We start from the raw sequence: 27,379 nt of genomic DNA, 5'->3' as shown, positions 1-27,379 counted from the left end.
TTTAGCGGCAGAGATTTAAGCCATCAACAAATATGAATACCCCACTATTCGCAGGTCATGGATTTTGAAAAAAAGGACGCTGCAAACTGTCGTCGACGAACAGCTTTGTTGACTAAGTCTCTTCGATTTATACAAATTAGGCGTAGTTCATAATTAATGTGGAGCACTGATGTCCCAAAAAGCTAATGTGTATTTACAGTCCCTTGCCCCGAATCTGGTTTCTTTTCAACGATACTGTTTCCTTTCCTTTAAACTGGCGCATACATGTATAATCAGCGTCCGGGTCGGAATGTTTCCGCCCTTTCTTCTAACGTGATTAGGATATCGTCTGCGGACGACTGACTGATTTAATAATCTAATGAGGCCAACTCAACTCCATAGACGATTAGGCAATGTTTTGAACTAACAGCATTGCTTTCTGAAGTGATTGTAGGTTACCAGTAGCGTGTTACTTAAAGACAAAAAAAGAAAAGAAAAATCAAACGGTGGGACTGTAATATATATGTCTTTATTGAAAATATCACAGATATCATTAATATATCATCAAAAGGATATGTGAATTTCGTATCGCTCCTGATGATTTTCATTGCGCAAGTCCATCCACATGTGTACCTTTTATATATCTGTAGTTGTGTTCTCAACTGTGGAGAGACGATAGGTGCATCACACGAAACTTCATTCAAGGCATTCAATTATGCAAATGCAGCCTATGATAGCAAAACGGACAGTTGCTTTAATTGGAGCTTGGAGGAAACCGCTGGAAATTATAGTGTGTCTGTAGCCCACTTTGATGAACTTGTTTCTATAGGTTAGTATCAATTCAGCTGTGGGTCCACAGCTGTGGTGGTTATAGACGGGATTCCTACCTTTTACAGGCTCGTTTTGACTTTTACGACTTTTATCCCCGCCACCACATGTACAGTTATGGGAACTTCCAAAGACTTACCTCCAAATACGCCCGCAAGCACCCTTTGCGCAAGTTTGTTCGCCAATATTTCAAATTGCTTACATCCAAATGACAAATTGAGGTCACCACTCATGTCACTAGTACTATAGCGGCATGCTGCACTGAGTCTCGAACAAAATGGCGGTCTCCAGGTAATCGTGTAAAGCTAGAAAAAGTGTGATATTTTGTTGACTTTTAGCAGATTTCTGGTCGTAGTGAGTCCCTAGTAACCAAGCTGTCGATGAGTGCTTGCAATTAATAATATGGATCAATACTTGTCAAAATATCGTCGAAAAAACTTGCGCAAAGGGTGCTTGCGGGCGAATTTGGACGTGGGTGGAGGGACGGTGGTCTATGGAAGTTCTTATAGCTGTACATGTGTTGGCGGGGTTGAAAGTCGTAATAGTCACAACCGGCCTGTAAACGGTAGAAATCCCAACTCTAACCACCACAGCTATGGGCCCACAACTATTACCAATTGTTATATATGTTTGATTTCATAACTTCACACCACTGTGAAAGTTCATTTGCAAATTAAAATTGCGCCTTATAATTTATATTCAGTCAGTAACACTCGACTATACTCATCTAACGTATATCCTCGTATATTTGTTGTGTCATTTACTCTGCATTGAGTTTCACAATGAAATTTTTATACTCTTATGTGGTTTGCAAAGCCGTAATTTATACTTGGATCACTTATAATGGTCATTTATAATAAGGCGTTCTTTATCTCATTATGAATAGGAAATTGCGGCTCAACATTGGTCATACCTGGAAACTTTCTCAACAAAGGCTCGAGATATCGGCTTAAAGCATTCATGCAGGGAAAAACATCGATTGAAGATGTTAATGTTACATACACATTCCAGACAGCCAAGCCTCCATATAATGGCACATGCGAAGTCATTCCTGAAACAGGTATTGTTCTAAAGCTGAAGGCCTTTTGTTCTTCGTAAAACATTTACAGCAGAACAGTGAGAAAAGTTGACAATAGCTCAGATAAAGATGTATATGGCCAAAACCTGTCGTTCACTTTCAGATATTACCCTTTACAATTCACTCAAGTGTGGGTAAGTTAGAAGCGATCAGTGAAGCTCAACACAGCAAAGAGAAGAGAAAACGCTCCTTTCAAATAATTCAAAACTCATACCGTCTACAATGAAGTAGCTGAAAACATCATAATGAGTGTTTCGTCAACACTGGCAAGTAAACTAATAATTTGCATATGTTTGCAATCATGAGGTTACTGCATAAAATTGCATATTAAATATTGTTTTAAATTGGATAAAATAATGAGGGTTATGTTATAATATATGTCAGTTGAGATTAACCAATAAGGTTGCACAATGTAACGTATTCTCAGTATTTCTTTCAGACAAATTCCTGTAACTTTACAACAATGCCTTACAAGTCAAACACTGAAGGGGCTGAGTCCGGTCACTGGAAACCGCTTTCTGACTATGGTTCCTCGCTGGTGTACAGTGACTTATTAAGTCAAACACCTACATTAAAGATATGGCAAAAATATTGACTCAGATCACCTTTGGTTTCGTCGATTTAAAAAAAAAATGATGGTCTTCAACATACCATGTCAGTCATAAAATGTACTGTGTTCGACGTCTTTCATCGCAGTAATGTGTAATTTTGTAGCGACGAAAGAAATAATTATAATTGAGGAACCTTGTCCATGTAAGACTCTTAGCACTTGCGGAATTTATACAAATAACCAAATATATAGGGAGGGTATACCCTCTAAATGTAAGAGATTTAGCATTCCCACTTGGGTCGGGCGTGTGACTTCTTGAACTACTACTTCATACCTTAATAGAATTACAATTGAACTTCGACTTAAAGGCATGGTTCAGGCGTCAAATTGTCTTGCCAGAAAATTTACTTACCAGATTACAATTTCAATGGAATACAAAAGGCTAGCACACCTTCATAATCCACTTACAGACCAGAACAAATTCGGTCCCTTGGATCGATTTCCCTACCTTTAAGATAACTTCGTTTGATTTTTCAATTCTGTATCTCGTCACTACGTTGCTCAGGTCACAAGAGAAGTTTACAGTCGCATCCATGACCCTTAATTATGGTAAACAGAAACCACAAATAGCGTAAAAAACAAACTTTGTTTCGTCAAGATCGTTCACCCAACATTTCTGCCTTTCCAAGTGAGATAAGCAGTTTTACCTCCTAAAGTTGTCAAGTATTTCGTTCCCAAGATTTGGGCGACAGATGGTCTCTTGTAAAATGTTGCAAAAGTCTGTTCACTTGCCCGACCCATTGATTCCAGGGCATTTATACTGACGGACAAAGAATCTGCTGCAGCGCTAGCACTTGCAACTCTAACGCTGTGAGCATTATATATGCGCTAGCACTTGCAACTCTAACATTGTGAGCATTATATATGCTCATATCTAGTTCCACTTCAGCTAAAACAGTTTCCGTCCACCTTGCCGCACTTGATGCATTTGCATGTTTCCCAACGTAACTTATGGACAGCTTTGTTTCATTTTTACTCATAGCTGATGTGTTAAAAATATACCCTTTCAGTACAAAAGTTAGCACTTGCAAGAATTAAAATTGGGTTGGTAAATGACATACAAAGTAAAAAAGGTAAAGGTAAACTGAGGATTGAATCGAAATCAAATGAAATTACGCCACTCCCGAAAGCTGAAACAACAGTGAGGGAAAAAGACAAAGCAAAGCTTAAGTGATTGAAAACAAACTGAAAAACAAGTTGTGATTTAAAAGCATTAAAAGGGCTATTACTAGAAAACAAAGACCAGTAAACATTTAAAACGAGAGATGCAGTTCAAGGGAAACAAAAGCAACCTGGGTGTCGGGACTGAACTATACCATCTGACGTGGGGTTCGGAATGAACAGGTTAAACGTGGCGAGACTCCATAGATAGTCAAAACTGAGGGGTACCCTAAGTAGTTGGAAAAAAGGGATGAATTGAAGTCGTGGGGAAGTGGGTTTACCCTTCTCTCCGATTATGCCCTTGGGTGTGAGTAAGTCAAATTCTACAATGCATTTTGCTTCTTATAGTCTTCCTTTGCGGGTATTCGTGGTGTGTACTTTGTGTAGACTATTGGCATTGAAATGAGATAGATTGTGGTCGAGTCGATTGAAGTGTTTTTCAAGACTGGGGGAGTTTTGAGACTGCGGAACGTTAACATGTGTTCATAACTTTTTTAAAATTCTCTTTTCGTTTCCAAAATGCATTGCCTAGTACATTTTCGGCAAGTAATTATGTAAATTAGGTTGCGGGTATTGCATGAAATTTGACCAATGACGTTAGGGTTCTTGCCTGTAATTTAGCTGGCAATTGTGTTTGTTTCTATCATGACTGTAGCAGTTGGCGCAGCGTTTAGTTTTGCCTGTCGTCGGTTAATGTGGTTGTTTTTTGACGTCTGCTAGCTCTCATGAGAAAATTTCTTATATTTGGAGGCTGTCTGAATGCCGTGATCGGTATATCTTCAGTGGCTTTGTTTATTTCTGTGTCATCGGAAATAGTACCCCTTTGTCTGCGAATAATGTAAGAAATTTTAGGAAGAGTAGGGTTGAAGGTTTTTATAAACGAGATTATCTTGCTTAGGGGTTGATCAGTGGATTTGGTGGCAAGTAGGTATTTTATTTCGGTGTTTACTTGCTTTTTCAATGTAGGTGTTGACTGTGAGTGATTCGTAGTTTCATTTTGAGAATTGATGTGCCATTTTTGGTCGCTTTGTCATAAATTGAATTGTCTGAACTGATACGTCGATAGCGGTTTTCAAGTTCAACGGCCTAGGTCCGATGTCTTCCCCTCGTCTGATATGCATTTCCGTGCGTTGTCGCCCCCGTATGTATCTGTCGCGTTTTTACCGTACATGTAGGCGTTTGTAATCTGTGTACTGTAATTCCCTGGAATGCCTTGCTTTTAGTTGTATTCTGTTGTTACCGCTATTAGCCCTCACTATAGGTACGTGCTTGCATATTAAAATCCCAAGCACTCTTTCACTCTGCACCAATCTTCGTCACAAATTCTTTCTTCTTCCGCTGCTCTGGTCTCTGGAACTTCGCCTTTGCTTGCAAATGCTTTTTAGTTTTATTCTGTTTTGGAAACATAAATACATAACATTAATTTGTAACAATTTGTATCTTTCTTTAGTCGAGGAAAAATACTGTGCGTATAACCTATCTTCTATATTACTTCACAGGATATGCCTTCCAGACAGACTTTTATGTTTTGTGTGAACATTGGGAAAATGGTGTTGAAGACAGTGGTTTCCAGGAGAATATAAACCTGCGCCAAGGAATGTTTTATAGGATTCAGCTAACAAGTGCAGGCCTTGTGCACGGAAAAGACTTCTATTTTGCACCTGACCCTCTAACACCAGCTTTGAAGTTTCCAGAAGGACCATCAGAAACAGGACACGTTTGGGAATTGCAGGTGAAAATACAGAACAAATACAATGAGTACTCTAAGAAAATGATAAATGTTACAGTAAGTATCTTTTCAGTTGCACAGTTTATTCCCAAATGACTGAGTTTACTTTGCCTTGCTTGTGATATACCAGAAAGATATTATTTTCCTTGACATGATCTGCAATTTAGTAACTGAAAAAAATCGACTTACGAGAATAAGACTGATATTAATAACAATGGAACTTTTTGATTACGGGTTCACACACGTAACCTAATGTCGCAGCGATGTTTTTGTCTGGCAGTCCGTCTGTATGTGCGCTCGATATCTCCAAAACGGCTCATAAGGTCAGAATCAAATCTGGTACTGTGACATAGTGTCATGACATTATTATTCATGAGATTTCTTTACTATTCATGAGGGCATGTATATCTGTCTTGCCCCACGTAAACTCAAGTCAGTCTCCACCTTAGCATCACTCTATGTACGTAGCTCAGTGCTTAGTGTAATAAAGTAGCATCTTAGATTTTACAAGTACTCGCTGCCTCAAGTCTTCCTTGAACTCCTTCAACATTGGAATACCAGCCTTGCGGCCCCGACACGCTACCGCGTAACCGACAGTACCATCATAACCTCGGTTATATCATAGGTACATAGATAGTTTTCAATGGCAAGAATTAGTTTTTGGTGGGTGTGGCTTGTTTACTTTGTGCTCATTTGCATTATTAATGAATTTAGAAAAACGGATGTACGTTGAGAACGACAGCACATAATTTGATGAGATTAGCTACAAATGTTGATAATAAGGGTTGACATGGAAGACAGTTGCTAATTTTTTATAGAAAATGAATTTTCCTAATTAGGGATATATATCTAAATTGACACGATCAAAATTGACGAAACTTGGTATGTATATTGAAGATACTATGATTTAACATTATTTAAAGTCATTACGCATTTGTACTTCAGCCAATTTCTAATTTGCATATTATTTAATTAACTTTCCTAGTTCTGGATATATATCTGAATTGGCTGGAACAAAGTTGATGAAACTTGCTACACATCTTGAAGATAGTATGATATAACATCTTGAAAGTCATTAAGAATTTTAACTTTAGTCAATTCCGTATTCGCATATTTAATGAACTTTACTAATTAGGGATATATACTTTGATTCACTGGATCAAAGTTGGAGAAACATGCTAAGTCCATTGATGATTATAGCAGGTTATAATAATAACAATACTGAAAGTAATTTCGCATTTTCATGTCAGCTAATTTGTAATTTGCATATCTAATGAGCTTTTACAGTTTGGCATATAAAGCTTCAATGACTTGACAAAAGGCAATTACACTTGCTATATAAAGTGGTCATACAATGACAGCAGTTAAAGAAATTAATTATTTTTTTCAGCTAATTAAATATTTTAGTACTTAATGACCTTTAGAATTAATCTGTGGTTAATATTGTCATAATCATAACACTTCCATTAAAGTAGCAAACATCTGGCAAAAGTTCAAATTTATACATAACTGCACTGTATAATAAAACAACTGCACTGTATAATAAAACACTTCAGCATTTTCAGTTTATATCAGGTTGTGTTTAATATATTGCATAATTTTAACTTCATTTCATAGGACATAGGACATATTAAAGGGAGCTTTTGATACTTTCAACAAACACACTATAAAGGCTAGGTACTGCACAGTCACCTCTTAGCTTTGTGAATTCTACCAATACGAATGCTAACCCTGTTTGGTAAATAGGTATGCGAAGTTGCAAGTGTATACCTTGCTGTCTTTCATGAGACCTTTCATACAAATGATGATTATTCAGCTTTAAAGCATCATCTTTTATCTTATCTTCAGTTTTTACCCTTTCAATCTTTATACTTTTCAAGGTTGATATATAAATCTAAACAATTATTCATCGGAAGTATTTGACGCTTTACCAGTTAATTTACACAAAACGTTTTGACGATTCGCTCACCTTGCAGCTGTATTGGTCATTTATTCGTAACGAATATCTAGGCAGCTCATCCAAATCAAACACTTTTGTAATAAATGATTATTTTTATATTTTTTTTCAAGCCCTGACCATAAGTGTTCATAAACCGTTCTGTTGTCCTTCATACTTTGTGTGCAATGTCATGGGTATAGCATGGGATGAACACTTATGATTGTATATTGTTCACCAAACTGACTTTTGTTAATTCGGACTCAACGAGTATACAGATTTACTAGGCAGCAACATCGATACTGTACTCTTGCCTGTAATATATTTCGTTACATTTCTCTGATTGCAAATACTTTCAGGTCTTTCAATCATGGTCCTAATGTTACGACAAATACATAGTTTTTTGAATAATCATGAGCTTTGTGAAAATATTTCCTTGTCACAATGGCTGCCATATGCTAAATGACATTGTCATTTGATATCACTTCTCAGTCAAAAGTTCATCAGCTCCTATTCAAATAGTATCAATATAAGATGGATGAGTCACTTCCCTTGAATTGTGAACAAAATTGCTACAGACTTACAAAGTTTCTTGTTTACACTTTCTGCAAATCATATTTGATACCTCTTGGAATCAATAAAACTATTTGCAATGAAATATCACATTTGGACAGCTACATTACTTATTTAAGAGGAAACAAGTAATTTTGTAGTTTCCGACCTTCAATTCACATATTATTATGGAAATGTGGAAAGTACTCGTTCATCAGAACATATTGCGTGAAATAATATGTATATCTTAGCCCATATTCTTGAAATGTTACCTATCTTTTTGTTATAGTCTCGTCTAGTTGGAAAATTATTTACTTGTAAAGTAACCTTCAATTGTGAGGATTTCAGTGTAACTTCTGCTTAAAATATCTTTGTATTAATTTTTGTATTACCATAGGACATTTTCATTGTATAATGACACACTTTGGTGAAACAAGCAATTGTACTAAAGGGATGCAATTGTCATTACGTATCGTATTCTGTTCCGAAAATGTTCTTTTCTTATTGCCCTTAAACTCCAATGAAAACTTTCACAGAGATGTTCTCACTGCAGTTGGTAAAAGTATGACGAAACCGATAATTCCATTATCCCTATTTTAATTATATACCTTTATTTAATGCTTGACTTATCGTAGAGCTTGAGCATCCTGTTGAAACTATCCTGAATTAAAGTAGCTACATGTAGAACATAAAATGTTCCATCATGAGCTTGTTCACAAACACCACAAAGGAGAATCTCGAGAGAGGTATTCTGCATGCTAGAAAATTTATATTCTTTAATCAAGTTGTAAAAGGGCCTTAGGTTCGAATGATTTCGTGCTTTTTAGCTTTTTTGGACACCCAGTACTACCATATGGGAAAAATATGATTCAAAATGTTCCACAAGAAAAATAGACATAGCATGAGATGTACACTTATGATTGCATATTATTCACCAAACTGACTTGTGTTAATTCTGACTCCACGAGTATACAGATTTACAAGACAGCAACATCGATACTGTACTCTTGCCTGTAATATATTTCGTTACATTTCTCTGATTGCAAATACTTTCAGGTCTTTCCATCTGGGCCTCGTTTTAAACATGCTGAGAAACTGATGAAGAGCTTTGAAGTTCTTGATAATCCGATTCAAGTAAATCAAATGGTAATGGCAATTGCAAGTGAACTGAACAAGGTATGTTTGGGAGAATACAATAGCATTTTGATGATGAGTTACTGAGACACTATATTGATTCATTTACCTCCGTTTCATAATGATGTAAAACGTGTCTACTTCCAGAATGTTTGGATACATGGGTTGAATTTCTACATGGCACAAATTTTCTAAGTACTATGTTTTTGCCATAGTAATGTATGTAAGTTCACTAAATACTAAACTACATCCTATTTGCAATCAATGACATTTATGCAAATGTCCTTGGTGTAAATTACTGGTTATAATTTGTGATGATAATCAGACATAGATTTTGGTATTCATTACAATATAATATCAGAAATATGGACATCTGTAAATATTATCACTGGGCAAAATGCTTGATATACAACAATATGTATGTGTCAAATACGTTCAGAATACATGTACGTACACTAATAAAATGCAAAAGTACAGTGTACACTTAGTGTGCAAAGACCTGCATTACGTATACTCATGATCTGTAAAGATATACGCTACGCATATCAATGTATTGGAAGGCTCCATATACAAGGATATACGCTACGCATGCAATTAGTATTGTGTTCCATATACGTAAATATACGTAAATATACTGAACGTATACCAAGAATTTTGTCCAGTGTATAATATTGTAAATATTGTAAGTACAGAAAGTCTGACCATTACAAAGTGCCGTTTTGTTGGTTATCATATACCTTCATTCACGTGCCTGTGTAAAGCTACGGGGGAAGTTCCCTCACTTCCGTGCATTTTTTTATGTATCACATCCCGACCCGGTGCCCAAATATGCGCAATAGCGTGCATTTCTGAACTACCTTGATTCTGGTAGCTATGCGCGTTGTATCCTCAAACGTTCCACACATGTTACACAAAGCCAGCGCGAGATTAGGAAAACGTCTGCTTACTCAGATAGTAGTTGCGTGTGGTGACAGTGGAGCCGCGACAGTGACATTGGCTTACATTTCTAAATTCTAGTGAAATCCTGTATATACTGAGTGCGTTCCTGTTAAGTATAAATTATAATAAATTGACATCACGCTTTTTTGTCCTTTTTACACCTCGATTTCAACCTGGATCTCTGTTGGTCACGTACTAGGCACGATGCTTTGCGAGTTTTAGAATCTGCAGGTAAACAAATGACGTCATTATATGTCAATCCTCGATGGAAGCAGCTATCGCATTTATGAAAAATTGTCTCAAATGGCGAATAATTTTTGATATCGCCTTAACAACGTTGAATACTATGTAAACTACATATTTATCATTCCATAAAGTATATGATAAAACCTTTACGGCGCCGACACGGCTTTTGCGACCGGATTTGTGTTTTACTTACGCGGATTACTTTCATATGAGTGAAGCGGCCCGTCACCCAGGAGATGCTTTCATTAGTAAATCCCATTAAGCTGAAATTTTGATACATGGAACGGTATCTCCACCAACCAGACGTACGGATTTGGTCACGTGACCACGTCAACCATTGTTTCGCTCTGTACTGATGCCGAGGCCACCGTGCTAGAGACGGATGGCCATTATATTCAGATTTATTTAGAAAATATAAAAACATTTATGAAGTAAATGCACTAACACGATCCAAACAGTAATTCTCAATTTCAGAGATGCCGTGGCTTTTGAAAATATCACACAAGTTTACGACATTGGCGAGCCCAAAAGATTCCGTTAAATGATATAAAGAGTGTACCTCATTGCATGTTTGTACCTACCGCTGCCGTCACCGGTCTCAACAGGCGTCAACTCGTCAATCTCGATATCGGTCATTGTCTTTTGCACTAAATAATGTAAGAACGCATTGAGTGCAGTCATTATTCATATTCGCACTTTCATAACTTGCTTGAGCGTTTGACACTCTGACAATGTCATTTAAAAGAGGGGAATGAAGATAGACTGATTCAAAATAAATGACGTGAAGCAAGGCCATTGTTCAAAGTACTGGCAACTTTGTCCGTCGCTGTAGGCTAGTATGATTAGCTGACCACCAGTAAAATTCACCGTCACAGATACATATTAAATTTAACCGCAGCTTTTCAGGGCTGTTTAACCTTCCGAAGTCGAGATTTTGCCACCAATAACAGATGAGTGATGAATAAGTTCGTCGTATCAAGCGATGACGTCACTGAGCAACCACGATCCCTGTCCGACTTTCCCTGACGTATGAAACGTGTCTATCCGAGCATAAATGATACCTTGTCTGTATGGGTATCTGACCATTGCCGAAGAATGCCGAGGGTTAACCGAAAGACGTTCAAAGTATGGCTAGGCTAGGTGATCACGGAAAAGGAAAGCTGATATTGAAAATGTTGTTTTCGTGCAGCGTTCTCACACAGTACCTGCCCTTGAAGAAGCAGGAAATTGCAAATCGAAAGAAACAAGCCAAAGACTACATCCCTGGAGACTGTATGGCTATGTCACTTTCGGATATAGTTGTCATCATGGCACCGACCTTGCCAAAATACCACTACATTCTATATGACTTATAAAAGACGGAAAACAAAACAGTTCCGATCGCAAATATGTTTGCATGGTCGACTCCCGATATTTTCTCTGGACAAGGTGCTAATTAAAAGATCACTCAACCTTCCGCCTATCCAGCCAATGACGCTGCATGTGTGTGGAAAACGAGCTACTTGGCCATCTTTTGTTTTACTGGACTCTTGTGTTCTTTCGTCATCAGTGTTAATAGCCATTCACATGACTGACAGCTTGTTATTTGCCTATTTGCATAAAAAACCGACCACGTCAGAGCAAATCAATTCATAAATGCATATCAAATAACCTTGTAACGTATGATTTTTCACGGGTTGAAAGCTTCTCTGGCCGGACAATTTCTGGCAGTTTTATTTGGCATGTTTTAAACTGGGCTACATGTCTGTACTGTTTATAACATGGCAAGTGTGACTCAGGCAAAAGTCCGCAGTCATTACCATGACTGAGGAGTTCGATTGCTGGCTGGTCCTATACACACAGTGAAAAATTTATGGCTAATCAACTAGGCTTTCACGACGATTTGGCATCGAAAAATCATGGGAGACGAGCAATCAGGCGATCCGGGATCGATGTATCCAGTGGTCGTCATCTGATTTATGCTTAGACTTCCCTTCATTATTACACTTTTGAGAACTTCCCTCTGAAATATCCTTTTCAATCTTATCAAGACGAGCAGAAATTTCATTCAACATTGCCTTCCATCCAGGCCCGTACCTTCACTTGATAGATTTTTATATCTTCTGACATATTTTGTCCATGACGCACGATTTTGGGATTCCTGCATTTGCAAATTCTTTTCAAACTATGCTGATTGACTCTAGACTAGCTCTTGTATGCTGTCCTACTTCAATAATTTCCCGTCTAAAATTAATATAACGGACCGCTTCAAAGAGTGTGTCTATACTGAACCTTTTCAACAAGTATCCTTGTGCAGTTAGGTACACTTTGATAATTATTTCCCCTACCCGTTGAGCAAGTTCTCAACCGCTGACATAAACTCTCAGTACCCATGGACAAAAAGTTTTAATGCCTACGTCTGTCATCAGTCCATCCGTTCAACTCTGCATAAATTTCAAAATGTTTTGGTACTCTTCAAAAGTATTTGTCCCATCAAAAATGTCTGGTTTTACAATATCCATTGAGTAGGAATGTCTTTGGGACGAGCTCCGCCTTCACGTGCTAGAATTTGGTGTAAGCCTGTCACCCTGAGGGGAGCCATCTATCAACGAGTCTTTTGAGTCACTACTTACGGGAGATCGGACAGTCGGTTTATTTCCACCACTCAAATTAACCTCAAAGACTCTGACTTTGTGAAACCTGTCCGTGAACGCCTTCTATTTTTTCGCTCACATGTTTTAAATATTCAAGCAAGTAAAATTTCCCTTTGGTGCTAAAGTCCAAATAGGAGTCACCTGATTATGATCCCTAGTTTCTATAGACATGCTACTATCTTTCTGAGGTGCCAATTTAGTTTGTTAGTCCCCACGGACACCGTCCGGGGGGACTTATAGGTTTGGTCATGTCCGTGCGTGTGTGCGTGCGTCCGTCCGTCCGTCCGTTCACGCAGATATCTCAGAGATGCCCGAAGCGATTTCATTCAAACTTGGTACAAGGATTACTTCATATGTCATACAGATGCACGTCGATTTGTTTTGTGATACGATCCAATATGGCTGCCAGGCGGCCATTTTATTACGATTTTTTCATGTACAGAGCCATAATTCAGGCATGTTTCAACTGATTTTATTCAAAGTTGGTACAAGGACATTGACCAATGTCATAGATATTCACGTCAATTCTTCTTGTGATACGATCCAATATGGCCGCCATGCGGCCATTTTGTTACGATTTTTTCATGTACAGAGCCATAACTCAGGCATATCTCAACCGATTATATTCAAACTTGGTACAAGGACATTGACCTATGTCATACATATGCACATGAATTTGTTTTGTGATACGATCCAATATGGCCGCCAGGCGGCCATTTTATTACGATTTTTTCATGTACAGAGCCATAACTAAGGCATGTTTCTACAGATTTTATTCAAAGTTGGTACAAGGACATTGACCAATGTCATAGCTATGCACATCAATTTTTTTTTTGATACGATCCAATATGGCCGCCGTGCGGCCATTTTGTTACGATTTTTTCATGTACAGAGCCATAACTCAGGCATATCTCAACCAATTTTATTCAAAGTTGGTACAAGGACATCAACCTATGTCATACACATGCACATTGACTTGTTTTGTGATACGATCCAATATGGCCGCCGTGTGGCCATTTTATTACGTTTTTTCATGTCCAGAACCATAACTCAGACATGTATCAAGCAAATTTATTCAAAGTTGGTACAAGGAGATTGACCAATGTCATACATATGCATGTTAATTTGTTTTGTGATACGATCCAATATGGCTGCTGTGCGGGCATTTTGTTATGATTTTTTCATGTACAAAGCCATAACTCAGGCATATTTCAACCAATTTTAATCAAAGTTGGTACAAGGACATTGACCTACCGTATGTCATACATATGCACATTGATTTGTTTTGTGATTCGATCCATTATGGCCACCATGTGGCCATTTTATTACGATTTTTTCATGTCCTGAACTACAACTCAGACATGTATCAAGCGAATTTATTCAAAAGTATTTTTATCACAGACCTAATGAAGAGGACTCTATCCTCTCTGAGGACCTGTAATCAAAGCACCCATTGACAAGTGGGGACTATGTCATCAACGATGACTTGTTATACAATACCGCTATCGAATTGTTTTGTGACCGTGTGTTTCAACTGCACTGTACCGCCTGGCATAGGCGATGCCATGATGACTAATGTTGTGGACAAAATTGACCATATCTTAACTTAAATGAATCGATTTCAATACTCAACCTGCTTTAACCAATACAAGATATGGCTATCTATAGAGTACCTGCCAAGGAGTGCCCTGCCAAGGGCAGTAATGGTGTACAGGAAATTTATTTCTGCTGTATACAGCTCTACCCTACCGAAAAATGGCATGCAGATACACTGACCAAATAAACTGTAGTTTCCGTTGATAACTGAAGAACCAGATTGACCAACCTGTATGCTGCCGCTGCCCATCAGTTGACATGGATTACCAAAGTAGGCCAGACCTTTGTACTTTTTGCAACGTGGCTATTATTTACCATGTCTGAGAAGTTCGATAGCTTGCCGGTTCTATGCACACAGTGAAAAAGTCAAATCAACTAAGCTTTCTCGACGACTTAGCATCAAAATATCTTGGGAGATGAGCAATGAGGTGGTCCTGGATCTATGTATCCAAGACAGTCTTAGCTCTGCGGTGAAGGGTTGGCCTTCTTTCTTCACGATGGTTCAGTGGTAAGAGAGAGTATAACGTAACGCTTTAATGCGAAGTAGAGGTGTGCTCAACACAAATGTCGGATCAACCATTATAATACAGGGGAGGTCTACGACAGTATCTTACGAGAGCTGATAACCACCTAGAAGAGGACACCTCATCCCAGTGAAGGCTCGGAAGACCCTCTTGACGTTCCTAATGGGAATTGCCATCTACATAGAATTCGAGCATCCATGCTCTGACGCGTGTGCTTTATTTGAATCATACAGTGTGGGCGCATCAATCAAAACGGCTTCGAGTTTTCTTTATGACTACGGTCCCATTCCTTAAACTATTTTATAAATTCGATTGCTGGCACTACTACTCGTCTGAAAGTTCATTTAGGAAAGCCAGGGGAAAATGCCACATGCACACAGCAGTGCGACCAACCAAGGAATATGGCGATATGTACCATGGAGCTCTAACCCCTTCCTTTTACATCAAAGATATAATGACAGTGTCATACTTTATTCATAAGCCTGGATAGTTGATGCTTATGAACACCTGTACAACACACCGATTCCTTAATTTGACCTACAGCAAGTCATTGAATTTCATTCTTTCGTTGTGACATAGTATTAGCCACGTTAACGATATAATAAGGACACTAGTCACTAAATGTACAAGCCTACCCAGGCCATGAAGACTGTTTCTTGGGTCTTATTCTTGAATGAATATTTCCATGAGTATCATTAATTTCTGTTTGTTTTGGTAAATTTATTTTCAGGATAAAGATTCTAAAGATGAACTGGTAGATATCAAAGAGGTAAAATTCAAGACTTCGTAGTCATAGTTTATGTGTCTGTTTGTTTGTGTAATACATTATTGTATTAAAAACAACTCATCACATCGAAATTTAAACACAATTGGCATGAACTTAGTTTATTATGTGCATGGTGTGCTTCACAGCAAACTTCTTTGAAGAATATCAGTGTCCGATTTAAGATGACGTTGCACTTAAGGTAATACGCACCTCGAAAGTGAAACTTTTGCTCAAACTTTCCTCAGTGAAACTTTGAACCATTCTCTTACCAAAGCAAGAATAAAAATCAGGGGTCACCGTGCAAACTTTGGAACTAGAGAAACAAATAACTTGTGATTTCTAGATATTTGAAATCCAAAATGGCCGCCATCCCTGTGTTAACTCTATGAGCAAAAATAAAATTTTCGATTTTCGAAAAACTAAGACGGTGAAAACTTTTCTTTCGCCAAGAGCTTCAAAATGAGCCCCCACAAGTGGTAGGCCAGAAGAAAATTGAAGGCCTGAATTTCTGTCCCCGAGGTGCGTTCTACCTTAATTAAAACATTTATATATTTATATATTTATTTATTCATTCAGTAAAAAAGCCTAGAGGATATTGTCCAATTTATAGGTTCCATAATTAAACTCATGACAAACCACAAAACTATAATTTCAGACACACACAGTCACATAACAAGTCAAACAGAAAAGGGGAGATATATACAAAAGAAAAACCTAAAGAAAAACACAAGAAAAAAATTTAGTGTGCAGCTACTAACATTTAATGTCTTATGTCAGTCTTAAACTAAGCATGATTACTGAAAAGATCAATATTTGGATGCGAAAGTAACAATTCGTCAAAACTACTCATTCGCCTATTGAAAGATATGTATGTAGAAATATTGATACGGCTTCCAGATGGTCTAAAGCTTGGACAGGTGCATAGGTGATTGTTCGAAACATTAAAACAAGCTTAAAAAGGACATCCGCTAAGTTATAAATACGAGTTGCACATTTATGTAAAAACATCATGTCTAGATAAAAACGCCGTTGTTTTAACGTTGAAACATTAAAAAGAGAACAAAAGGCTTCATGCTGACCTCTAAGTTGGGATCTTAAAACACAGGTATTTAACAAATTTTCTTTTGACACGTGCACTGTCTAAAGTTGACAGTATCACTGTTGCCACAGATTCTACACAACATAACAATATTCAAGACTTCTTACAATAGACAAATCTAGAGTTCTTAAGTTCGAATAGGTTAAATTTTTTTGAATTGTATTTAAAAAAACAAACATTATAAAAGCATCATTAACAATATAAGATATGTGACTAGATATGCTGAGGTTTTATTGTAAAATAACTCCCACATTTTTGACCTGGTTAGCCGTTTTAAAATAAGAAAAGATTCTGTGATACAATAATTGCAATCAATAACCGATCTCTTTTGGTAAACTAAATTGCCAACATTTTGGACATTCAAATCAAGTTTCCACACGCCACGCCGTATCAAGCCTCCAATCTGTTAATGTCGTCTTGAAGTTTTAAGCAATCTGATAAATTTTGTATGGTCCTAAAATTTAAGCATTATGTGCTCATAAAGGACATTTAGAATTGGCAAAATTGCTTGGTAAATGAATTATTTAAGTAGTAAATAAAAGAGGACAAAATAATGACCCTTGGGGTACACAAAAAGACACTGCATCCGATTCAGAAAAAGGATTGCCAACCACTACTCTCTTCTTGCGGTCAGTTCAGTAAGATTTTATCAAGTAAAGTAATGGACCTGAAAATCCCTTCTGCTAAAGTTTATATACAAGAAGTCTGTGATTGACTGAATGAATATATATTGTTGATCATAACGTGCTACAAAACGTTAGACTGATTACATTGTATTTTAAGATCAACACGGCTACATTGCCCTTTTCTGTAATAGCATAAATGCCCTGTAACCATGATTATAGTTCTGTAATAAACTCAAGCCATCAATTTTACGTGAATTTCAGAACATTCTTAGATTTCTCATTCTTTTTATAAACATTTTCTGTTCACATTTAACCCTTTCTGTTCACAGAAGCGGAGAAAGATGAGTGAGGCACTTGATTACTCAACAAAGCTTCTATCCATGCCACAGACAGTTTATCAGGCTGCCTCAGCTCTTGAATTGGCAGCAAGAGTTCCAACAGAAATTGAGGAAACTGCCCAGGTGTGTAAAAGCCTACCCTAGCTGAGGTTCTTGGCTGTGAGTGTCATTCCCGTGTCGGAATCATCGTTTGAATGACTCTGTGTGTGTGTGTGTCGGTAGTGCCTCTATATGAATGATTTCTCTTCCGAGTTTCTTTTTGATATAAGTAAAAAGTTTGAGTGCGTAAGTGCTTTATGCACTCTACAGCGTGTGGATTGGTAGTAGTCAGAAAGCCTGTAACGTTGCTAGGTAACTGTTCCACTCATTTATAAGGAGGGCGGTTCAGCGAGCGGTTTTGCCTAAACCTTTTGCAAGCTGTTGTACGTACATTGCATTATGGGTTCAAATCTGCTCGAGAGTTAAATAAATTTGACCTTGGATAGTTGTTCTATATATATAATATATATATATATATATATATATATATATATATATATATATATATATATATATTATTATTATATATATATATATATATATATATATCAGAAGTAGTAAACTTGAGTTATACAGATATCTCCCAGTGTTGTTCGTAGCGTGGTTTGGTAATAGCGGATGCTGGTATAGTAACATTATGCAAATGTATACAGTGGATCTTTTGTGTTCTCTAAAATGGTCTCAGATGAATAATGAATATATGACATCAGCAGGATTAGTTTTTAGGGGTTATTACACGAAGTTTGGGTGATACCGCGTGGTATTCGAGTGATGTGTCCGTACTTTGACGAGTTGCGAAGCAACGAGCCAAAATACGGACACATCACGACAATACGAAGCGGTATCGTCCGAATTTCGTCTAATAACCCCCTTTTTATGAATGTTTTCCTAAAGACGCTCCGGAATTAGCGACGAAATCAACTTCAAATCGACCTCGCTTCTTCCAGGCTGTACTGTTGCGCTCGTAGTTAGGGGATTTACGAGTTGAGAGGTACCAGTCTGGATCGTAATGCTTTCAGTAACTGAAGCCGACACACCAAGATGTAGATTTAACACAACCTTGTACTTTATTGCAAGATGGCGACCGTGTCGTTCACTGTCAACGGTCTGATCTCAAGTCCCTAGTCTAAGCTCTCTACAAAGTTAAATACATCTTCAAACTTACATAATTACAAAAGTTATCACGTGGTAATTTTCCCGCCAGTCTTTGATTGATTCTTAAGATTAAATAAGATCACACCATGGAATATCCCATTCTCGATTGTTCTCAATGAAATCTTAACCAATAATTAATTAAACTATCACACTATCTCTTATCTGCTTCTCGTACGATCTGAGTCAATGACCTTCACACGTCTTGGCCACGTGAGGGACGCTTCAAGATAAAATCTCTACAGGGAGGGGCGTTACACTCTCCCACCTTTTTTATAACCAGCGTCCTCGCTGGTCAAAACGAGTGACGAAGCATGGCGATAGCGGACAATTGCAATCTACTTAAAATAAAAAAATACATTAATCGTAAGGCAGTGTGGTTAAAATACGCATAAATCACATATTTTACAAGTTAGCATAAAGTCATTCCTTATTCGTGCACCAACAAAATTACAGACTAACATAAACGCATCTAAAATACTTACAGAAATACTAATAAAATCACTAAAATACATTCAACTACAAACTCAAAATTCAACTATTCTACATAAAATACAATCGACGAAAATCATAACATGTATCATTGATAATTTTCTTAAATTTGTGTGAAAGGGTGGGTTAGCTGGAAGGGGTGGACATTGAGAAGGATGACGTAATTTTGCTTGGTGTATTCTGATATCACGGTCAAAGGTTCAGGGTAACCATAGTAACGACCGTTAGGCATCACTAGACTGCAGCAAATAGCAACTCCTGTGCCAATATTCGGGGCTCTTTCTATCTCCAAAAATCTTCATAAAACATAAAACAACAAAACATCAACACAAAACCTCCTCAACAACTTCAAAAACTCCAAAAAACGCGATAAACCTCAACATCGCCTCATCTCCAAAACTCAATTCCTCAGGCCATTCGGTCAAATCTAAGGACCATTGTATCACTTACGGATCACTAGCACTGGCATTCCTAGCCAACTGAGGGGAGATACACAACAAAACATCCACAACTCCTTACACTTACTTCTTCAACAACAACATAACTTCAACTTCATCAAAACAAAACAAAACAACACTTCAAAAAGAAAGACGCCTCGTTTGCATACAAGTCCAGAGTATTATCCTAATAAAAGAGTGGTTTCCAAAATACCAGAAAATTCACCAAAATAAACAAAAAAAAATCATGCATGCTTATTTGCGTTGCTGTCGGACCTTATGAGTGGGTTTACCTATAGTGGGGACTGGATTTGACTTCAAACTTTCCAAAGCTGCGTCATTCAGATTCTCCTCCGGTTCCCATGTGTTATGTTTCGCATCGTATCCATGCATTTTATCAAATATTCGCGCTTTCCATTTCGATATCTACATTTTTAAATTTTCTCTCTACCAAAGTACTTATTCTTATTATTATCATCACACTCATCATCAGTTTGTGATACAGAAAGCTGACTTAATCGTTCTTCAGCGCGCTCACGAATTTCGCGGCGACATTGTTTGTTTCGTTGATTATTATCAGATGACTCGAGGGGCGCTTCACTGGCACTTAAGTAAATGTCGGTATCTGACTCTAAGTGGTAATACAGTTGCTGGGTGTGGCCTGTTGTGTACGTCGTCGTTTGTCTCACTATCATCAGCGCTGTACTGACTCGATTGCGAATCTAACAGTCGGCGTGGTCTCAAATGGGCGTGTTTCAATCGATTAACATTTTTGTACAGCTTTACATTTCCTATTGGTTGTAAACGGTAGTTTACTGGGGATACTTGCGCGCTGATTGTGTATGGGCCTCGATAGGGATGGGCGAACTTTGGACTTTTTCCGACTGCCACTGCTGGAGAGTGTAAATAGACTGTATCGCCTACTTTAAACTTGACAATCTTGCCCAATTTTCTGTCGTGTCTTTCCTTCATAACATTTTGCGCTCTGTGTATGTTTTCTTTGGCTAACCAAACCGCTAAGTTTCGTTTCTGCGCTATGTCTTTCAAATGGAAATCTATATTTCTTGATCTTGACTGTTGTGGCAAAATTTCTACATCCACCGGAAGTTTCGCTTCATATCCGAACATTGCCATGAAAGGACTGACACCAGTCGTCTCATGCGGACTTGATCGATACGCAAACATCACGGAAGCTAAATATTGATCCCAATCATCTTCTCTTTCAGACACATACATAGACAACATACTCAGAAGACTCTGATTCATACGTTCTGTGGCTCCATTTGAGCTCGGGTGATAAGGACTGGTAAAACGTTTTGTAATTTCAAAATAACGACAAACTTCTTTAACATTTGTGATGTAAATGCTGGTCCTTGATCTGAGATTAAAATACTGGGGAAACCGAACATACAAAGGATTTGCTCAAACATAATCTTAGCAACTGTCTCAGCCTTCATATCAGGGGTTGCAAATGCCCAACTAAATTTCGTCAAATATTCCGTAAACAACAAAACGTACTTATTGCCTTGTTTTGTTTCTTTCAAGGGACCAGAAAATCAACTCCAACTCGTTGCATAACTGAGGACACAGGGATGGGGAGCAAAGGGGCTTTACCTCGAGGACCGCGCTTGTGCAAGTGACATTTCACACATGAATTTACGTAATCAGTAACGTCCTTGATCATTGTTTTCCAGAAATAACGCAACTTATAGTCTCCAAAGTACGGCGTACGCCTTGATGACCAGCTGTAATATCATCATGCATTCTCTGAAGGATATAAAGTTGCAATGATTGGGGAACCACAACCTGTCTAACGCATTTTTCTTTATTTGCAGCCTTACCTGTCGCATTCCAGTAATGATATAACACACCGTCTATGATTGCATAGTTATCACTATCACATGTCACGTATCGCGCCAATTTATCGTCATTCGGTAATTCGCCTTTCTCGATAAAATCAAACCAATATTTTAACTGACTATCTTTTCTCTGCAAATTCTTAATCCGTGTCAACGCCTCATCTTCCTCTACTATTTGATCAGTACTACTCGAGTCACGGCGATTAATCTCTAGATTTCCATCGTCAACATCACTAGATTGTAATTCCACGCCTGCTTTAGATTCAGTCTCCGTATACAATTGTCGTACATCCGTTACAATATCATCATCGGAGGGGATACCTATTTTATTTACTGGGACCACCGATTCTCTACTTTGAATTTCCGTAGACATACCTGTATCATTACCTTCATGTGATTTTGTCGCGTCGAAATCAATATCTACTTCCGATTTCTCATCATCAATAAAATCTCTACCGCTGAAATCGGAACTATTGTCACAAACTTCCGAGTATTTCCTACGAGACAATCCGTCCGCATGCGCAATAGACTTCCCTGGTTTATGAACAATTTCAAAATCATAACCCTGCACTTTAAGTATCCAACGAGCGATTCTACCTGAAGGTTTCTTAATTCTGAACAAATACGGAAGATTTGCGTGATCTGTAATAATTTGAAATTTCGTTGAACGCAAGTAAGGGTCACATTGGGCCAAACCATGTATAATCGCGATAGCCTCTCTTTCTGTAGTTGTGTATCACTGTTGCGCTGTGCTGAGGGAACGCCCACCATAAACGATAGGTCTCTCTACTCTGTCTTGCTCTTGTGTCAATACAAAACCAACGCTATAGGTCGATGCATCAGTGTATAATTTGAAAGGTTCGCCAAAACGTGGAAAGCCTAGAACTGGGGCAGTAATAAGGGCTTGTTTAAGAGTATCAAACGCTGCCTGACACTTATCATTCCAATAAAATTTAACCTCCTTCTTCAACAATTTGTAAAGGGGGCAAGCAATCTTTGCAAAATCTTTGATAAAACGACGATAAAAGCCAACACAACCTAAAAATGCACGTAATTCGGAAACATTCCTGGGGACGGGGAAATCTCGAACAGCACTCACCTTCTTCGAATCAACAGAAATTCCATCTTTGTCGAGAATATGACCAAGAAATTTCACCTGTTTCTTACCAAAAGAACACTTCTGAGGACGAAGTTTCAATCAAGCCTCACGGAGGCGAGACAAAACCGTGTCAAGATGTTGTAAGTGTTCTTCAAACGTCCTTGAGAAGACAATCAAATCATCAATATACACCAACACATAATGCCATAACATATTCCTGAAAATAAACTGCATAGTACGTTGAAAAGAATTAGCTGAATTTCTCATACCTTGGGGAAGTCGATTAAATTCATACAAACCATCATGACAGACAAAGGCCGTTTTGTGGGTGTCTCGTTTGTCAATGGCAATTTGCCAAAAACCGGACATCATGTCTAAAGTCGAAAAGTACTGGGGATTTTGATCACCGATCATTTCAAGAGACTCTGTAAGGTTCGGGATAGGAAATACATTCGGTTTAGTAAGAGAATTTACTCGTCTATAATCTAAGCAAAAACGATACTCGTTTGATGATGATGATTTCTTCACGAGCACGACCGGGGAAGAGAACTGAGAAGTGCTTGGGGAAATTATACCTTGGGCCAGCAAATTATCAACTTCCTTCTCAATGACCTTGCGCTTTTCTGGGTCAACTCTATAGGGCGGCATTTTAACAGGTTGAGCCCCCGGGACTAATTCAATTCTATGCTTTATGACATCACAGTAACCCAACTTCTTATCATCACACAACAAATGCTTGTCGATTTTTCCATAATATTTCTTGCAAACTCTTTCTTTGTTGATCATTCAAAAATGAATCACTAAAATCAAACTGACTCAGAAATCGTTGACGGGCGGTTTCATTACTTGCTCATTCACATTCGTACCAACATCAATATCCAAATTATGAACAGTGGCACCCCCGGGAAGAAAACGGAACGCCCCCAGTTTTGTCCCCTTTCTTATGTATACATCCCTTTCAGTCGTATTAACTAATCTTACCGGAACTTCGTTCGTCTTTGTCATCGATAAAACACGTGCTGCCACGACTCCCAAATGGCTCAAAGTTTTGGTGTTTTCTGTATGTCCCAGAATTCCATCGGGCATATGACCATGAAATTTCTAATTCTGATCGAGGTGGAACAGTGAAGCCCTCGGTAGCCTTGACAACCAAAGCCGAACGAAGCTTTAATCTCTTACTAGCAATATCAATTACAGCTCTATACTTTGTAAGAAAATCAACACCAATAATTAACTTTTGTTTCAAATTTTCAACTAAATGAATCGACATCATAACTTTCTTACCAGCAATATTAACACGTGCATTTACAACTCCCTTAATTGGAATTTGACGATCATCAGCTAATTTGATTGCGTTGTAATTTGACTTGTGAATTCTTTGATTACGCAATTTAGGAATTTCAGATAACAAACTCACCGGAGCAACCGTAATGGCAGCACCTGTATCAACAATTGCTGGAACACTCTGATTCATTATACTAACATTGATAACACTAATACCTTGTACACAACTATCATCAATATTCAAATTACACACGCTCTTAACATTATCAAATATCCCCTTATCTGGCCGTTCACAGGTACCATCCCCTTGATTCTTTCTCCAAACACCTGCCGGCTTTATTCGTTTTTTCTTGGTATCCACGCCCCCCTGCCGGACAGTTACGAGCAATATGGCCAGGTTGACCGCAATTATAACAAACTTTAGCACCTTGCCCAACATTATTATTACTATAATTACCGCTCGGACATGCAGATTTAATGTGCCCAACCCCTCCGCAATTATAACAAACCACATTTTGATTGATTTGCCGGTTTTGAAAAGTCTGTTGTCTCCCATTGTTCCTGAATTGCTGACTATTGTTCCGTTGGTACGAGTAAGAGTTCTGTCTCTGGTCATAATTATCACTAAAATTAGGACGTACCGTATCTACTTGTACCGGTGCTGGTGAAATCCCGCTTGTCGCTGCAACCTGCGGTACGGCGGCCTTCTTTTCTTCTGCCAGAGTTTTATTCTGTTCGACCAGCATCATGACGACCTTCGTCAGTTCCGATGTCGAAGAACCATCGTCCTCAGGCAGATCAACCACTAACTCGCCGGTCTTCGCGGATGTGAAAGCCGCCCTGAAGTCCTCGGGGTCCCGTCCAGCGACAAACTTCTTCAGCTTTGGCCGTAGTCCCTGGAGGAAAGCGCTCAAAAGTTCGGCATCAGCTCGACCATACCGATCACACTTGTCTTTCAGGCGACCTGCATAACTCTCCACAGATTCGTTCGGCCCCTGGCGAATGCTGCGAATTTCTTCATCATTACGCCACCTCGGTGCCTGTCGGGTAAAACGCTCATAAAAAGCGTTTCTAAAGGCCTCCCAATTTCCCAAGATTTCCTCTGGCTGTGAGTTAAACCAATGCTCAGCCTCATCAGTCAGTAGCAAACCAAAGACATCACGGATATTGTTTGGCTGTAATTGTCTCAAGTGCACGTACAGTTCGAACTTCCTCATCCATTTCTGAGGGCAGTCGCTCTCTCGCCCAGTGTACCTAGGAGGCATGATATTTGCACTAATAGTCAAATTGTCAACGTGCCTACCTAGAGCATCCATTTCGGCTTGTCGGGCTTCTTGCCCTCGTCTCGTAAACCCTGCACCTGTTGAAGTATCTCTCCGATGCGCTCCTGGAGGTTGTCATATCGCTCATCCTGCTGCTGGTTCAGTGGTACAGCTACTGGTATATCTGCTTGTTCTGCCATGTTTGGTTCTTGTCGCCTGATAATTCTACCAGATCTAAGAATCATATATTCGTCCTGCTTCAGTATACTCCGGATTCTCACACCAAATTGTTGCGCTCGTAGTTAGGGGAATTACGAGTTGAGAGGTACCAGTCTGGATCGTAATGCTTTCAGTAACTGAAGCCGACACACCAAGATGTAGATTTAACACAACCTTGTACTTTATTGCAAGATGGCGACCGTGTCGTTCACTGTCAACGGTCTGATCTCAAGTCCCTAGTCTAAGCTCTCTACAAAGTTAAATACATCTTCAAACTTACATAATTACAAAAGTTATCACGTGGTAATTTTCCCGCCAGTCTTTGATTGATTCTTAAAGATTAAATAAGATCACACCATGGAATATCCCATTCTCGATTGTTCACAATGAAATCTTAACCAATAATTAATTAAACTATCACACTATCTCTTATCTGCTTCTCGTACGATCTGAGTCAATGACCTTCACACGTCTTGGCCACGTGAGGGACGCTTCAAGATAAAATCTTTACAGGGAGGGGCGTTACAGTACCTATAAAAGTTGTTTGCTAAGGAGTGATGACAACCGTATCACTTTTCGATATTATTCCGCCATTGGGCAATTCCACATTAAAGGAGGGTTCATGGAGCATTTTTAAAGCGAACAATTTAAATATTACGATGTCGATACAGGTTTTCACAATTTGAAGAAGAGTTTATTTAGTTTAAAATGACGATGGATGTAAAACATAGGCGGGAGTTTGTAAAATGGGTGTGTTTTCGTGTTGTGACACATAACCTCATCCCTGCGTGAAAGTTATGAGGCCACTAAAATCGGGTCAAAATACTCGCGCCACGCCAGCGTTCAATTTCAAACTCGATCGAGTATGAACAGAAACTGTTGAGAGCATGGAGCAAGCAGTGCGACATCAATGAATGCACAGTGGACATAATACCCGTACCAGTCAGTTTATCTCGAAGAATTATACATGTCAATAGACGTCAAATATGCCGAATTTACCATCTTAGTAAGCGGATAAGGGAAAACATGGAGTGAGTACACTGTAAGCTGTAGTGTTGTAACTCGTTCGTGATTTTGTTGCTGTACGAACAAAACATTTCAAAGGTATTTCCGTCATCTGCTAGTATATATATCGTTCCTGGCTTGCCTAAATAAACTAAACTTCCTTTAACAACCTAAGCGAAAGTTTGACACTCTCTGGATCTTACAATGTATCTGAAACCCGCACCGCACCGGTGCCCCCAGACACGACCACGACCTGTGAATCTCACTGACAAGGTACAAATCGGAAATATTATATGTTCACCTTCAACCTTGCCTGTCGCAAGTATTTTCAGTGCGGTTGGATTTTTGCGGTTCATTTATGGCTGTAAACGATGTAATTCACCGCCAAGATACTTAAGTTCATCAACAAGAAATTTGACGTAAAGTATTTCTATCATGATACACTGTCAACCGATATCTTACATGTTATCTTCAGCAGCGTAAACGACATGAAAACATTGCATCCACGGGACCGGCCGAGAACGATGACAGGTGTCGGCAAATGATACAAATTTTCAATACGTTTGTTTGTATGTTTTTGGTGTACTGTACTTGTGCCTAAGTGCAATGCCCATGAAGTGACTGCCAATAACAGAATTTTGACCATAATCATAATATCGTTTCAGATTGTCATTTGTCTTAATCGCTCAGCTGTTTTATATGTACATATACCAACGAAGGTCATGCATACCGGCGAAGGTCACGCGTACGCGTAGCT

General features: G+C 38.5%; 1 protein-coding gene across 1 annotated transcript in view; it reads left to right on the top strand.

The window, feature by feature from the left end:
* Positions 1-27,379, top strand: part of LOC139116757 (uncharacterized) — a 141,941-nt gene that overhangs the window by 70,405 nt on the left and 44,157 nt on the right. The window contains exons 20-25 of the mRNA XM_070679401.1: positions 630-808; positions 1,694-1,867; positions 5,156-5,442; positions 8,930-9,049; positions 15,676-15,714; positions 17,766-17,897. Of these exons, the coding sequence (XP_070535502.1) occupies positions 630-808; positions 1,694-1,867; positions 5,156-5,442; positions 8,930-9,049; positions 15,676-15,714; positions 17,766-17,897 (931 nt within the window). The remainder of the gene's footprint in view (positions 1-629; positions 809-1,693; positions 1,868-5,155; positions 5,443-8,929; positions 9,050-15,675; positions 15,715-17,765; positions 17,898-27,379) is intronic.

The sequence above is a fragment of the Ptychodera flava genome, chromosome 18 (assembly GCF_041260155.1).
Source record: "Ptychodera flava strain L36383 chromosome 18, AS_Pfla_20210202, whole genome shotgun sequence".
Lineage (NCBI taxonomy): Eukaryota > Metazoa > Hemichordata > Enteropneusta > Ptychoderidae > Ptychodera > Ptychodera flava.
Note: the sequence above shows the minus strand (reverse complement) of the source record. Positions and strands in the feature narration are given on the sequence as shown.